At 39.8% G+C, this 16,247-nt stretch overlaps 3 protein-coding genes across 8 annotated transcripts in view; 2 read left to right on the forward strand and 1 right to left on the reverse strand.

Moving 5' to 3' along the window:
• LOC124127176 (scavenger receptor class F member 1-like) overlaps positions 1 to 16,247 on the forward strand; it is a 408,153-nt gene that overhangs the window by 11,508 nt on the left and 380,398 nt on the right. The window lies entirely within an intron of this gene.
• LOC124142172 (cell death abnormality protein 1-like) overlaps positions 1 to 16,247 on the forward strand; it is a 30,665-nt gene that overhangs the window by 118 nt on the left and 14,300 nt on the right. For both annotated transcript variants that reach the window (XM_048400043.1, XM_048400044.1), the window contains exons 2-5: positions 12,773 to 12,857; positions 13,109 to 13,651; positions 13,934 to 13,997; positions 14,347 to 14,407. The gene's annotated coding sequence lies outside the window, so the exon portion shown is untranslated. The remainder of the gene's footprint in view (positions 1 to 12,772; positions 12,858 to 13,108; positions 13,652 to 13,933; positions 13,998 to 14,346; positions 14,408 to 16,247) is intronic.
• Positions 28 to 5,149, reverse strand: LOC125382079 (multiple epidermal growth factor-like domains protein 10). 5 transcript variants are annotated; one of them, XM_048400039.1, is made up of 4 exons: positions 5,012 to 5,149; positions 3,278 to 4,799; positions 2,278 to 2,395; positions 28 to 1,473 (listed from the first exon to the last, which is right to left on the reverse strand). In XM_048400039.1, exons 2-4 carry the CDS (start codon positions 3,300 to 3,302, stop codon positions 1,128 to 1,130), a joined length of 489 nt encoding a protein of 162 aa, XP_048255996.1. In that variant the 5' UTR covers positions 3,303 to 4,799; positions 5,012 to 5,149; the 3' UTR covers positions 28 to 1,127. The 5 variants fall into 4 exon arrangements, 3 of the variants coding, with proteins under 3 accessions (XP_048255996.1, XP_048255995.1, XP_048255994.1); XR_007222275.1 differs by having other exon boundaries at positions 28 to 1,455; XM_048400038.1 differs by having other exon boundaries at positions 29 to 1,455; positions 3,780 to 4,799.

Raw genomic sequence — 16,247 nt, forward strand, 5'->3', positions numbered from 1 at the left:
CCGCCTAGTGGAATCTGTTTCGTCGAATAAGTTGTTCATGAACGGAAACTTGAAAATGTACTAGCCTTTGAAATCATCCCTTCCCAAGTGAATAACTAAAACGGGGGCAGTACAGCGGTTTCTAACACTGTCCCAATCAGATGCTGGAGTCAATAAGCTGACTTACACAACTGTGTGTGATGAAAATCTTTGCAAGCGTCACAAAGACCACAGATAGAAGACTTCGAGGACATTGCTAGAATAATCTCAGAACTCTGATAGGTTGGAGAACGTTCTTTATTCAGGTGCCTGCGTTACAAAGAACATTCGACTTTTATATAATTACAGAATGAAAGACCGGATGAACGCTCATCTGATGCCATTTGTTGAAACGCCTCGAACTGTGATAGTTAGATGAAAATGTATCACGGAAAACAAATCGTGTTCGGATTTATCACGGTGTCTAACAATCTGGCAGATTACTTTCGATCCAGTCTAGCTTGCACGTCTGAGCACATAAATATAGAAGCCCCATTTCTATTAGTTATTATTGTAAGCTTGTGTCATCCAATAATTACAATATGTTACAATGACTATGTGTGTGTATGTTTTTGTTTGTTTGTTGTTTAACGCCGCACTCAGAAATATTCCCGCTATATGACGCGGTTCCTGTAAATAATCGAATGATTAATATCATGAGCATCGATCCACGCAATTGGGATACGATGACATGCATCAACCAAGTCAGCGAGCCTGAACACCCGATCCCGTTAGTCGCCTTTTACGACAAGCATGGGTTGGGCAGTGAGTAGGAGTGACATTGGAGTCATTGGAGCAACATTCGCTGAAAATAGTTCTTTGGCAACCTTGAAATTAGTATTTACATTTGCAGACATTTGACGAAGCTATGCTATGAAAAAGGCCATATGATACATTATATTTTAAGCTTATATAATTGTGTGTATCCATCAGAACATAATTCTCAGCTATCTCTTAAACTCACATCGTGTGTTGGGACGTCTTCAGATTGTAAGCAGGTGATTTCTCAAAATTACTGAACCACATCTATAGCTGGCTGCTTAGTTGAGAAAGATGTTTTATATATCCCTGTGCATATGTACAACATTTAGCTTTAATGCACTCTCATACTACGGAACCGGTTCTGGCATACAAGGGGACAAATATCGTTCATAAATGACATCTGCTCGAGATTCTTTCTCACTATCGTTTCGAGGTCCATCGATGTCAGGTTCAACATCTGAAGTGTCCCTTTCATTTACGTCAGATGCGTTATGCGTACCTTCACGCAGGTGTACAGGGGATTGGGAATCATCAGAGGACGCAGCCATGTTTCTGTGCATGTCACTATAGTTTATTTCCCAGTACCTATGCAGGGGTTCATATCGTGTATCCATATGACGCATTTCCTCAACATCCACAGCGTGTTCTGGGTCGTTTCCGTTGGACAATCTTCTCCTAGAAACATATATAGGCCTGAAACATACAAATGGGTGAAATGTAGCACTATCAAGTCAATTAGAAACTCTTCAACAAGAAGCTGCCAAAATAGTTTCTGGGCTCCAAACACAAACATCTGTATTATGAAGTAGGATGGGAAATGTTAATGGAACAAAGGATGAAGTAAAAGCTATGTTTGTTCTACGAAATACAAAGTAATATTACCCCGGCTTATCTTAAAGACATTATAACTACCACTATAAGTTCAAATGTATCATATTATTAAAGAAATTCAGACATTCTTGTGATTTTAACTACTAGACTAAAGTACTCAACATGTTCTTTTATTTCATCAACTGTAAGGTCATGGAACACCATTCCTGTAGCAGGAAGAAAGTGTTCATTTATATCCCAGTTTATGTCATACATAGGGAAAGAGCAATGTGTAGCACCTTCATATTTTTCCTATGATGTGAGAAAGTTGGAATATTTATCATACTCGATTAAGATACATATAAAGTCATGATCAGTTGACATATTTTTTTCTACAGAACTGAGATAAAATATGATCCAATATGTCAATGTGGTCATCCATGTGGAAACTCATCATTATTTATTTGAGTGTCCATTGTAAAGCCACCAAAGAAAATCTGTGTTACTTAAAATTCGGGTCATATACTTTTATTGAAAGAAATATGTAACTGTACATACTTGTCTTTCTTTTGGACATTCCTATTGTATCAAAACTCTAATCTTCTTTTTTGTTTCCCTTACGTTATCCAAAACTGTAACGAACGATATCGATTGGTTATTGTCTCTCTAAAGTCTAAGCATACCTACCGTGGACAAAACTGTGGTGCTTTACGCAGAAGGAGCAACAGCAATAGGATAATAACAATCAGCAGCAGTACAGCAAGAATGATTCCCACGTCCAATATGTAGTTAGGTTCAACAGACACTGAATACAAGATAAAAATACTTGTGAATAATACAATGAATCATGTTTCCACACTTAAATTACATTTGTATCACATTTGGACATATAATCCTCCATGGCCAGGGCAATATGTATTTTGTTTACACCTATATCTGCGTTCAAGATGAATGTCTACACATATAGTTAATCACATCCTCCATTATGTCGAAAGAGAAATTATTTACTTGCTCCGCACATGCATTCTAAAAGACGTTTTTTCACTACCTGGTGAACACGCTTCGTTTCGACTATTCGAGTACAGGTACAAGGGCTATTATTATACTTTAGAACAGGAACACATCTAGGCATTATCTGTTGTCTATCAGATAATGGTTATAAAACGAACTGTACACGTAATTCAGTTAAACTCGTTATGTCGAACTTGGATATGCCGAACTCCCGATTGTCTCAAACTCATTTTGAAGTCCTCAAGTATCCAAGTTAAGCATAAATTTCCCCTGATGTCTCGAATCCTGGATAACTTCGACCAGGTCCCCTCGAGTTCAACGCAACGAGGTTCGACTGTAGATACATGTAAGGCGATTTGATTGGTGTCTGTGTTGTCCTGTTATTGATTTTATTAGAGTCTTGACATGACATGTTATCACTATTAAATAATTACAGGACCGTCCAGCTGAGTTTAGGAATGTATCGGCTAGCGTCTCTTACTTTTAGTTTACTTACCATCTTTGTCATATCCGTTCTAGTTACGCGTGAGCGGTATATACTAACAGTTTTAGTCCACTAGTCCTTATGATGATAACATATAGCAATGCCCTTAAAAATGGCAAATTTCTACTGGTCCTTATGATACCTTAACTATTGGACAGTTTGGCAATTTCTAAGGTTGCATGTATCACATACCTGGCAGGTTGAATAAAACAAGCATCAATTATTCAGTCCGTCAATCAGTCCCCCCAAAAAGCCGGGGAGTGGCTTCTAAAAAGACAATGACACTGACTCATAAACTGATGTGCTGCTGGTTGAATAGTACATGCTGTCGTCTCTGTAAGGTAGTGTCACTGGAAACAGGGGTTACCATCAAACCCCACCGTTAGTGCATGGCTTGACTGATAACTGTAAAAAGTTTGATCAAGAAATATTGAACGGTCTTTGAGTTTTCTCCGAATATAAACCCTATCTTCATTTAAGGTTAAATCCGATTTTTTTGTCATGGAAATCGGGAACAAATAAACACACTTTTATAGACCAAAGGCATCACATCAAGGCGACTTATATATATTTGAATAATAATTATTACAACTACATGTTGGATATACGTTTGCATAACACGTCCCTTTTCACAGTAATATCTAAATGTCATTCCAAGATTTAATATGGGAACAGTCTCATAAAATATACTTACCTTTTTTATCAAAATCTGATTCTGTTGTCGAGGAAGTTATTGCATCACTGCACCACTTGGATGTCTGGCATATGTCAGACGTAGAACAGTTCTCCTTGCACAGTTTGTCACAGTCATTGTCATAGGTGGAATTACATCTGACGACACAAAATCTCGTCTGTTGTTCGCACACCCTCGTCACACATGATCTACAGTGTAAGCTACAGTTCCAACCGTAGTATCCCTTCTTGCACCCATCAGCGCAGTGACCGTTGATGGTGTCGCACGTTCCATGACATCCTGGGTGACACTGGATGCACCCCGGGCCATAATAACCCAATACACAGCCATGTTTACACTCGCCCTTCTGGTCACATTCACTGTGATAACATCCTCTGCTGCATGTTTCATTACACTTCTCTCCGTACCATCCGCGTTTACATCCATATTTACATTCCCCCGACGTTTTGTCACATTGTACGGGAGAACTACTCGTTGAATTGGAATACACATCACAATGTATACTACATGTATCATCACAGAGTTGCCCATAATACCCTGTTAAACATGTAGTACATTGTGCCGTTGTACAATGTCCTGAACAGTTGTGACACACATGCTCACACTTTCCTCCAGTGTAACCGGCCGCACACCTTTGGCATTCTCCTGTCGTGTAGTTACAGAGTTCACATTGTTTCGAACATGATTTACACTGGGAACCAAAGTAAGAATCGACACAGTTTCCCCAGCAGCTGTCATTTTGCACGCAGTAAGATCCAACACATCCAGATGCACATCGCTTACATCCAGGTGAAGAAGTTATACAGGGCACCCTACAGCTTCGGCCAAACAACCCTAATTGACATCCATGAGAGCACTCGCTGACACCATTTTGTGTGTTTAATGTACACGTATTGTTTAAGCATCCTTGGCTACATCTGTGGTTGCAGTGTGAGCCATAATATCCAACAAAACACTCACTTTGGCACTTGCCATCGGAGCCACATCGTGAACATTTCTGGCCTTCTGTGCAAGTCGAATCTGGAAGAGAAGGGAAGTAACCTCAGAACAAGGTTATGTTTTTAATCTGCTTGATTTTTTATTTATCAAGATTATCAAAAATATATTACTTTGACAGATATCGTTTTTCTCAATTCACGCTGACGGCAGTCAACATCTGGAAAGAAAATATGGTATTAATAATAATTGCTCGTTTGCATACTTCACATGATACTTAGTAATTGTAACATTACCTGAAGGCATGTATAGATGTGCCGACGGAAGACACAGACACACGCCAAGTATAAAGATAAATCCGTGCATCATCACAGATCGTACCCAAGCTGGCACAATAAAATAAATACGAATTAACAGTGGCAGTTCGCCGAGGACTGTCGCTGTGGCTGTGACTGGGGCAAGTGACATAAGTGCATATAAGGAAATAAGGAGAGATGAGACATATCAGCGCAGTCGCGGAATAGGAAAGCAACTTTGCCAGTGAAGGAAACTTTTCAATAAATAACGCTGGGTCTTTATGTCCCATTGAACCTAGACGTAATTGCTAAACTACATAGCAGTATTAAACTGACAGTGGCAGTTGAATCATTGCGAATATTTTTCATGTTGTGATTTCATGTTGTAAACATCAGGCATCAATCTGACAATATGTTCATACGAAACTTACACTCATGAAGTATGGTGAAGTGAAAAGAAATGAAATGGGGCTGATAAACTTGTTTTCTTTAACATAGTACTCTTTGGCAAAAGTTGAGAATGCGACAATAGAACATGATGTAAAATTTCGCAATCTCAACAATGTATACTAAAACATTCAGTTTTGGGTTTACAATAACAAAGGCAATACAACTGGTCAAATAAGTGGCAACAGAAATACACGACAAGCCCTACAACGCGTTTCAGAGCACTCACGGATGTAAAAAAGGTGTCACTTTCAAAAGTCTCGAAAGAGGCCCGAGCGCCTTTCTTGACACTGGGGTAGTTTGTGAAGCTGACAGGAATTAGGTGTTTTCGGAGTGGCACCCTGTCCGCACCTGCCAAGTAAACCATAAAAGGCCTCATCGTTCTATACTGATCCACCTCGAAACTCCTGAAATGGTAAAGTCTGTCCCGTGTTTGTCATTAAAAAAAGTACTCGCGGAAATGAAAAAAAACCCTGTTTTTTCGATCTCAGATTTTAAATAAATGAAGTTAATATATATATATATATATATATATATATATATATATATATATATATATATATTCAAACAACTCAATTAGTACTAATTGGACCTTGGCACAAACACAGCGTATCAAATGTTTTATGCCTTTTTACACGTAAAAGTATGTATAAAAATAAACAAAACAGACTATTGTGAAACTGAGCATAACCAGGTGTTATTAGATCAAGGTGAATGTCCATGACATATGACACCTTGACGACAGGTGAAAACAGGTGCTTGAAACCCACGTGCATGTGATTTGTTAGTGATTTGTGAGTGGCATTGTGGGATAGTGAATCATCATCAAAATTTCAGAACGTAAAAGTAACATTTTGTATTGAGCACTGAGATAAAACTAGCAAATCCAGACTAGTACTTTTCCAGTTGTTTTGTTATTTCGTATTTACATCTACGTAATGCTTTGTGTCGATTATTAAATCCAGCAAAACATTTTTTTTTTATTACCATTAGTACTTCACCAACTTAGGCAAATCTAAATCACACTTCCTTTCACAATCCGGCCACTACTCGATTTTTTACGTATGTTTCAATCATTTGCTGTCTCTGATAACCATTACAAATAAACTTACAACATTCTCACTGCCACGTACCTCATGGTGTACGCGTATACATTGAATCAGTTAATGCTTATTTGTTGGTCATTCGCATGCATTATGTACGTAATTGATATTAATAGCGAAAGACCCCCAATCAGTTTGAACACTGTCAATACATTTGTAAGTTTACTTACGTATTATTTGGTCCCAAAATATATGTCAGAAAATATGTCAGAGTCTGTTATTTTAAATTTACATTTGGTCACTATGCCTATTAACTATTTGTACGGGGCATTTGTTGTATAACATCTTCGTACAGACAAGCTGTCCCTACGTTGTATCTAAGTCACCATGGAATTACGACTGAAATATCTCATTTTGAAGCTTTATGTATTAAGATCACAAAATATGGTTGGTATGTTACAGGTTGTACACAAAGCACGAGAAACACTGTTATATATTTTACACATGGTAAGAATCGGCGTTCAATCTCACCACATAATCATGACTAAAAATACTACACGAAATATTTACACATTTTCGAACATAATCCATTCACCAAAATAAATAAAAAGTTCCTATATCTATCTGATGACAAATTAACAGAAGGTGACATCCAAGAATTATCTTCCTTATTCAGATTTAGGTTCACAATAACAATGTCACTGGCAATATAAGTGGCAGCAGACATACGTAACAGGCCCTTACACTTTTCAGAGCACTCACGGATGTCAGGAATTCTGGACACCGGGGTTGTTTTTGAAGCTGGCAGGAATTCGGTGTTTTCAGTTTGACATCTTGTCCGAAATTGGCAAGAAGATAGTTAAATGCCTCGAATTTCGCTGGTGTTGCTCTTATATAGGTACAACCATCTTTCTAGTAACTGATCAATCTCAAGTATGCCCCGTGTTTGTCAAAAACCAACTGTGGGAAATCTCAATCTCATTTCTTTTCACAATCCAGCCACTATCCAATATTGTACGTGCGTTTCAGTCATTTAGAGTCACTAACAACCACTGCAAATAAACTTACTACATTCTCACAGGCACGTAACTCATGTTGTACGTGTATACATTGAATCTCTATGTGCTTATTTGTCATTCGCATGCATTATGTACGTAATTGATATTAATAGCGAAAGACCCCTACTCAGTTTGAACACTGTAAATACATTTGTAAGTTTAATTACGTATTAGTTGGTCCGAAAATATATGTCAGAAAATATGTCAGAGTCTGTGATTTTAAATTAACATTTGGTCCCTATGCCTGTTTATTATTTATACGGGGCATTTGTTGTATAACATCTTTGTACAGACAATCTATCCCTTTGTTGTATCCAAGTCTTCAAGTAATTACGATTGAAATATCGCATTTATTAAAAGACTTATCTACTGATATCACATTATGAAGTTCGTGAACAGTTTACAGGTTGTACACATAGCCCGAGAAACACTGTTACATATTTTGTATTACCAATGACATTAACGTTTTACTGACGAAAGCCCATTCAGTTAATAATGTATAATAAACACAGCAAGAAAGGCTAACAAGTTGACAGGCTGTGTGGAACTACCTTGCTCGGACTGTTGGATATGTCATTGATGAAAATCAGATAATATGTCGATGTATTTAGTCTAGTTTGTGTGTAAAGTGCTTATCATTTAATCAATATGCATTACAATAGCAAATCGCATATGCACGCCATTGATGTACTTATTATTCAGAAGATATGGGTGAATTTGAACGTAATCCGTACACTTTAGAGAGACGGATTCGTATAAACCAAAACAATACAATTTAGGCGCTTCGTTATGTAATAAATTGATGTGAAGAATTGCTGTAAAATAAGGTTGATATCATTGTTAACTTAGGTCAGATGTTTTTGGTCAGAGTATGGAATAACGAATGGAGACTGATGAACAAAATAGTGAAGGTAAATATTTAAATCGCTTTGGGGTTAACGAATGGGTCCGAAAACAAGATACATAATCCTTTTTGCCTTTAGTTGTCATACATGGTCCTTAGCGCTGATAATGACTTAGCTTACAAAGAAATATCTTATCTAACAGACACAATGAGCTTAGTGTATTGAAGGTCATCAAAGCATGGGTCTAATTTATTTTGGGCCGGGCATAGGACCGTCAAATGTGACGCTAATCGTGGCTATAGTTTGGAATTTGTGTCCTTTGCAACTTTAAGTTCAACAATAGCTTTATTTCTCGTATTATTGATTCTCGGTACGATACATTTCAAAAATCAAACATCCGTGTCTGCTTTGTTTCCCAATGAAAGGAATCCTTCAAATGCCAAGGTTAATCGATATTAACCCTATTAAAGACAATAAAACCGTTTTAGTCCACTTTGTCAAAACAAAAGAACATGTAGACATATTTTTTTATGTGGCAGTGCAACATGGAATACATTCCATCAACGAAATTAATTTGTGTATACTTTGAAAAAATAACCTTTGAAGCAGGCAATTTATAGCTTTGATCTGTAACCGAATCAGGATATTTATCATGAGAATCAACATATGACAAGAGTAAGTGGAAGCAGTGTACATATATTCGATCAAGTGTCGATGATGACTCTACCTAGGCTATAACATAACACAATACATCGCGTCATGGACAGGGTTGAATATTTCACTGTTCATTATTTGATGGAAATATTTGACATTGTCGCACAATTAACAACATGAGTCACAAGAGCCAAGGTGGCTTTCACGACACTGATGCTCACCTCTCTGCTTTGAGTCACATCAATATGTACAGAACTGCCGTCATATAGCTGGAATATTGCTGAGTCTTGCGTTAACAACAAATAAACTTGCAGAAACATATTGTTTCGAAACTGCACGAAACTTGAATATATATTGTAGAACACTTTGGCCCACGTACTATTAAGTTAGATCATCTTAGTGATGGATTAACACTGTGTTAGTGGATTGGCATATATGATAACGTTTATATAAGAAAGACCTTCATTATAATCAGAAACAGTAATACTAAAAACATAAATTATCGTGTTCAATTGAGAGCTTCAAGAATACTGTTTTTAATATCTATGTTGTCACCTTATTTCAAAATATCACAATTACTCCCACATGTTTTTCACTATTATGCATGAAACTGCTGTGGAAGTATTGTCTGAGTGTCTCTCTGCTTCACACTGATAATTTCTCAAATTTTGTCAAAACTTACGTTTAGTAGCTTGATTCTGAGCATTTTGTCACTGGGGTGGTACCGGGAGAGTGATTGTTGACAAACAAGCTGCCAGTGACGTCACATCTCGTAAAATATCATTAACATATAATTTTATGTAGCTTTTTGTAAACTAGTGTCCAAAAGAAACGATACCAACTTATTTTCAAAATTGTTTTTTACTAAGTGAATTGTCAAGTATGAAAACATGCCAATTCGTATTGCACATCCCAAACACAGCATAGTAGATAAAAAATACCGGGAACACGTGATCACTTCCGGGAAAAAACGTAAATTTCGTGAAAGTGACATTCCCTCTCTAGCATGTTCTGCCCGTGCAGAAAAACTGTATAAAACGGCTGATCAGACACGTTGATATCACAGCAACAAAAAGAACACAAGATATGCCACGTTTGACAGCCATCGAGAGAGACAGAGCCGTTGGAATGGTCCAACAAGGAGCGTCACACGTCGACGTCGCCAGAAGGTTGGGCTGCGCACGCATCACTATCACCAGGTTGATGCAGCGGTTACGTCAGACAGGTCAGACGTCAGACAGGCCCAGGAGTGGAAGACCACGAGTAACCACGCCCCGTGAAGATCGTTACATCCGGGTATTACACCTGAGGAACCGCACCGTAACAGCGACGTCCACGGCGGCTACAGCACTGGGACACAGGATCAGTCGACAGACCGTCTACAGGAGACTACGGCAGTATGGTATCCGGCCACGTCATCCCTACCGCGGACCGCTCATGACGCCTCGACACCGGAACAACAGACTGATCCGGGCCAGGCGAATTCGACGTTGGCAACGGCGGGACTGGGCACGTGTTATGTTATCTGATGAGAGCAGATTCCTCATCTTCAGAAACGATGGACGGCAGCTTGTATACCGACGATTTGGTGAACGTTTGGCGCCTAACTGTATCCAACAGGTCCGGCCCTTTGGAGGTGGAGGGTTAATGGTTTGGGGTGGCATATGTGGTGACGTCAAAACGATGCTTGTCGTAATTCGTGGAAACCTGAATGCACAGCGTTATCTTGATGACATCCTACGGCCTGTTGTGGTGCCCTTTATTCAGCAACAGCCTCGTGGACTCCTTTTCCAACATGACAATGCAAGGCCACACATAGCAAGATTGACACAGAACTTCCTTGCCAACGCCAACGTACAGGTTTTGCCATGGCCCGCATGTTCACCGGACATGAATCCCATCGAGCACTTATGGGACCACCTGGATCGGCAAATCCGACGTCGCCGTGTGCCTCCAGTCAACGTCCAGGACTTGGAACGTTGTCTCCTCGAGGAATGGCAACGCATCACTCCCAACGTCATCAGACGTTTGACGTCATCAGTCCGTAGGCGTGTTCTGGCATGTATTGATGCTCACGGTGGACATACCCGCTACTGACTTGACTTTGAGACGTGTGGTGTGACATTTCCCGTTGTTTCTGTGATCAGTGCTCTAACGAAATGTTCATCTTTCGACCCCACCCATCTTTAAAGGCTTGTCATATTGGTTGTACAGATTGAAATGAAATTTTTGTACAGATGTTGTGAAAGGATTTCTCAAAAGCATAACACCAATCCTAAACTTCTGCATTGTTTAGTTTTTCTTTTATGTCGTTGCAAACAGGTGGTATCGTTTCTTTTGGACACTAGTTTATGTTTGATAAGTTGCGAAATATTAACGCTGCTACCGTAATTAATAGCAGTCATGGTTTTTCTTTTATCCCCTGTCTTTCGATTAAATGGATATCCACACTGTTCATCACTCTCGTCAATCTTATCAACCTTTCTAACTGTCTCTGCAATTCTCCGTGCGGGGACGACCGCTGGAAGGTTTGAGGTTAAATCCCCGGTCGCGTCATACCAAAAGACGTTAAAAATATTACTTGTTGTTACCCCGCCTGGCGCACGGAGCAAAGGGGCTTAAACAAGGACTGGTCGGCTCGGAGTCCGTATACTGTGTTTGAGTGGGGTATTCATGTTAACCTGCAGCATGGTATCTCAGTGTGCTAGGAGTATGAAATCGGCATTAGTCCGAACTAGTACAAGCAGCCAAACACACACACACACACGCACGCACGCACGCGCACATGCACATGCACACACACGCACACGCACACGCACACACACACGTCACTATGTAAGTGCAATAATCTTGAATGCGCCGTTAAACCCGATTTCACCTCAGCCCGTGCGGAGACTTTTATTACTGTATAAAAGAATGTCCATTTTAGCAGTGCAGTTAACAGTGCAATTAAGAAAAAGCAAACTAGACCTATTATTGTTAAACGGAAGCTCCCACCTCAGCTGTACTGAAAACGTACACTCTGTTACACGTGGCAATTTACAAAATGCTAAAATATTTAAGTCATTTTATTATTATTTATATTTGGATAAGGAATTCCAAACATATATATGCTCTATTTCATCACCCTTTGACTTCAAATGATAGGATTAAAATCAATGTTATATATATATATATATATATATATATATATATGTTTTTGCTTCTAATCCTAACATGATTAGACCCGTGAAGATCCGGGAAAATAGGTCTTCAGCAACCCATGCTTGCCGTAAAAGTCGACTATGCTTTTCGCGAGGGGACTAACGAGATCGGGTGGTCAGGCTCGCTGACTTGGTTGATGCAAGTCATCGATCCCAATTGCGTGGTGCGGTAGATTTCCGTGAAGATCCGGGGTAGAATAAGTCTTCAGCAACCCATGCTTGCCGTAAAAGTCGACTTTGCTTGTCGTAAGAGGCGACTAACGGGATCGAGTGGTCAGGCTCGCTGACTTGGTTGATGCCTGTCATCGATCCCAATTGCGTGGATGGATGCGCATGTTGTCAATCACTGGATTGTTTGGTCCACGCTCGATTAATTACAGACCGCCGTCATATGGCTGGAATATTGCTGAGTGTGGCGTTAAACAACAAACAAACTTATCTTTAACATCGTCGTTGAAATGTATGGTACGATGTCGCATGTTTCGTTGTAATGACATTTCACATGTTTCAGATGAGTATTTGGAGATGAATTCAGTATCGATGTGGAATGAACATCTTAACTTGGACGGTTGGGCTCTATTCCATCTTCCAGTTCGGTAAGGTTTGAACAGAACCTACAAAACATCATCGCATTTGCCATCCTTATTTCGAAAGTGTAAATATACCAACTAACCTAGGTTACCAACTTAATATCAAGTATATTGGATTTGGGTCGCTTAAATGCAATACTTTACATTGCACGCCGATGTGATCTTCTAAAAATTGAGTTTTAAAACGTAAACGAATTAGGATCACCCGACTCTCTTATTGTTGCTGTAATCTGCTGACATCCGTTTATCCTTCACAGTACCAGTGACCAGTAAAGTTGGAGGTGGACACTGTGGTAGTAACAAGTGGGGACCTGCATGTGTCAAGAACTGTTCATCTAACTGTCGCCCTTTACACGACATAGTCCACTGCCAGGTCAATACAGGAGAGTGTCTGGAAGGTTGTAACGTAGGATATCATGGTACCAACTGTCGCAGAGAGTGCAACTCAAACTGTATCAACAATACCTGCAACCACGTAGATGGCGAGTGTTCCATTGGGTGCAAGAATGGAACACCGTGTATAGTGACATCACCACCAACAAACAAGTCTGATACAGATATCACGCAAACTCACTGCGGTAAGAGTTGCAAGGAGATTTCCAAGTAGCTAAACGTTCGAACCTTCCCAGCAACATAATACAGTTGCGTGTATTTATCAATGTCGACCGAGGTTATCCTGTGGATTAATGGTTCCGTTTGTTCTGAGTTTCAGGTTTCAATAGCTGCCTCGGTTACAGTGTTTCCTTAACCATCATAGTAACTGTGATTTTATGTGCTGGATTGTTTGTATGTGCCATATGGTAAGTAAACGCATTTAAACCTGGATATAGGCAATAATTTTAAACTTTGCAAACGTTAGCGAAAACTGTTTGTCACTGGCATACATTTGTCAGTATATGTACAGGGTGCTAATGGTCCAATTAAAACAATATGATCAAGTCTTGGTGCAATGTAATCTGGTCTGTGCCAGTTAATGCTCTAACAATTCTTTATAGTAAGCAGTGTTTTATTGTTTAATACTTCGTCACGATATACATTTAGCTGGAATGCCATATGTTATATGAATATCAATTAAATAATAGTCACAGGCGCAGGCACAAAATGCGGAGAAACAAGAGGGCTGATGAGGGCCTTGTAGAGGAATGGGTATGTAACATCACAACTCAGTGTTTTATCCTGTACATGTATCTTTCAATTGATAGATTTTGCCAGATATTGACGGCGGTACGATCCTTAATACCCATACAGCTTTTCTGTTTTGATTTGATTGACAGATATTAATTCACTTGATGAAAGATATATACAGAAAGGTTAGTTACAAATAATAAATTGTGTTGCACAATTCCAAATTCAAGCTCCCGACTTGAGCCAGAGTTCGTAAATCTAAATATTTGAACAGACGTCAGTCACAAAGGAAACTTTTTTAAGTTCCAGAAATGTAAATGTTTCTCGACATTTACTCAAGACACTGAACGTCTATTTTTATTTCTTATAGGTTAAGATGAACAGACTGGATATTGGACACAGCGATTGATACTTTCAGCACAAATATTGTTGTGAGTGTCATTATTCATAAATGAATGCATGGTTCACTCAATACTTACACACATTATAAACATCTAATTACATATAGGTTGTAATCATACCTAAACCTCTCCGTATACACAAATATGCAAGTTTCCTGGTTTGTTTTGGATGTAGATACACCATTGTCATTGTCTAGTTTTACTACTCCCCCCCTGGAATGATCACCCGTTTAATTTACAGCTATACTAAACACGCGGACGGGACTATTTTGAGCACCAGCTGGTTATTCGAAAGGGGGTGTTGGAAGTACTATGCAACTGTACGCTGCAACGTCTACCCTACTCACTATAGACACTTCACTATTTCTCAAAACACCCGCGATACATAGACATATTACGCATGTGCATATCAAACTGTAATTGTTAACATATTTCAATTTTTGGGTGTCGCCTGTGAATTATTGCATACCTCGCGAAGAAATACGAAATATAGTATGCATGGTTGAATTATAATGGTTCAGAGATTCACTAACAGTATTATGCCCCAAGAGCATGACGACATTCATCGCCGCGTCTACTTACGACCTTGAACTTCGTTCGTCTTGTAAAATGGGAGAAGCGCCCCTCGGTCAAATGTATACTGAAAGCGATACAGATGATGTAACGTAACGGAAATGATAGCGGATGAACCATCTGCTAAGTCGAATGTTACCACATAGCAAACAAGAAATGAAGCTCTACTCACCTTAGTTGGAACGAGTTTGGAACAGATTTTCACAGTGTGTGTGTGTGTGTGTGTGTGTTAGTGTTAGTGTGTTGGTTTATGCGTGTGTGTGTGTGTGTGTCGGGGGGGGGGGGGGGGGGGGGGGGTGCGTGCGTGCGTGCGTGTGTGTGTGTGTGTGTATCACGTGGATATCCCATTCAGAAAAAGTATACTCCGAGCCAACCAGATCTTGATTTTCGCATTAGTGCCGAGCGCCAAGGAACCACCGCACACCGGGGAGACGCTCTATCCACCAGGCCAAGTAAACGTCTGTCCAGATGGTTGAAATCCCGTGACATTGACGGCCATGTTAGGACGTTAATGTTCGGAGCACTCAGGTGTGGTGAGATTAAATGGGGCATACATCGCCTTTAAGATTATAGCACTTATATAGCGACGAGGGTGCGTGCGTGAATGTGTGTGTATTCTGCTTGAAATTTGATCCGGAGAAACGTCGTTTACTATAAATGTATATAGCGACGTGCATGGACCGTGTGTGGCTGTTTATACTAGTCGGGACTAATGCTGGTTTCATAGTGCAAGACCACTGAGATACCATGCCGCAGTTTAACATGGATACTCCACTCAGTATACTTACTCCAAATCGACCAATCCTTGTTTTATTCCCTCTATGCCGATCATGGTAACAACAAGTACCCTCGACCCCGGGTGTTTGCAGAGTCGGGACAAAGTAATGTCCCAATCTGTTACGTTGCCCTGGAAATAAGCAAGAGCTGTTCTGCGCCCATAAGAGAGAGCTTCCCACATCATGATACTTCCTCCACCGAATCTGTCGACTCATTGAACGCAACATCCGACATCACACTCATTACGTCGCCAATATACACGCGGATCCGCACATTTCACGTTTGAAGAAGTAAACGTGATTATCACTAAACCAATTATGTTACGCCAACGTTCTTGAAGCTACTGATAATGTGGCCGAGACCACTGCAGCCGCTTTGAGGTAAAACAAAGTCAACGTCGGTCTCCCATTCTCGTATCCCGGCAGCTCGTAAACCATGAATATGTTTTGAACTGTAGGTTGCAGTGAGCGACCTGCCAAAGTGGCCAGGGTTCCGTGCCACAAAACTACCCTTGTCTTTA

Source organism: Haliotis rufescens, unplaced genomic scaffold (assembly GCF_023055435.1).
Source record: "Haliotis rufescens isolate VD_foot unplaced genomic scaffold, xgHalRufe1.0.p SCAF_2, whole genome shotgun sequence".
NCBI lineage: Eukaryota > Metazoa > Mollusca > Gastropoda > Lepetellida > Haliotidae > Haliotis > Haliotis rufescens.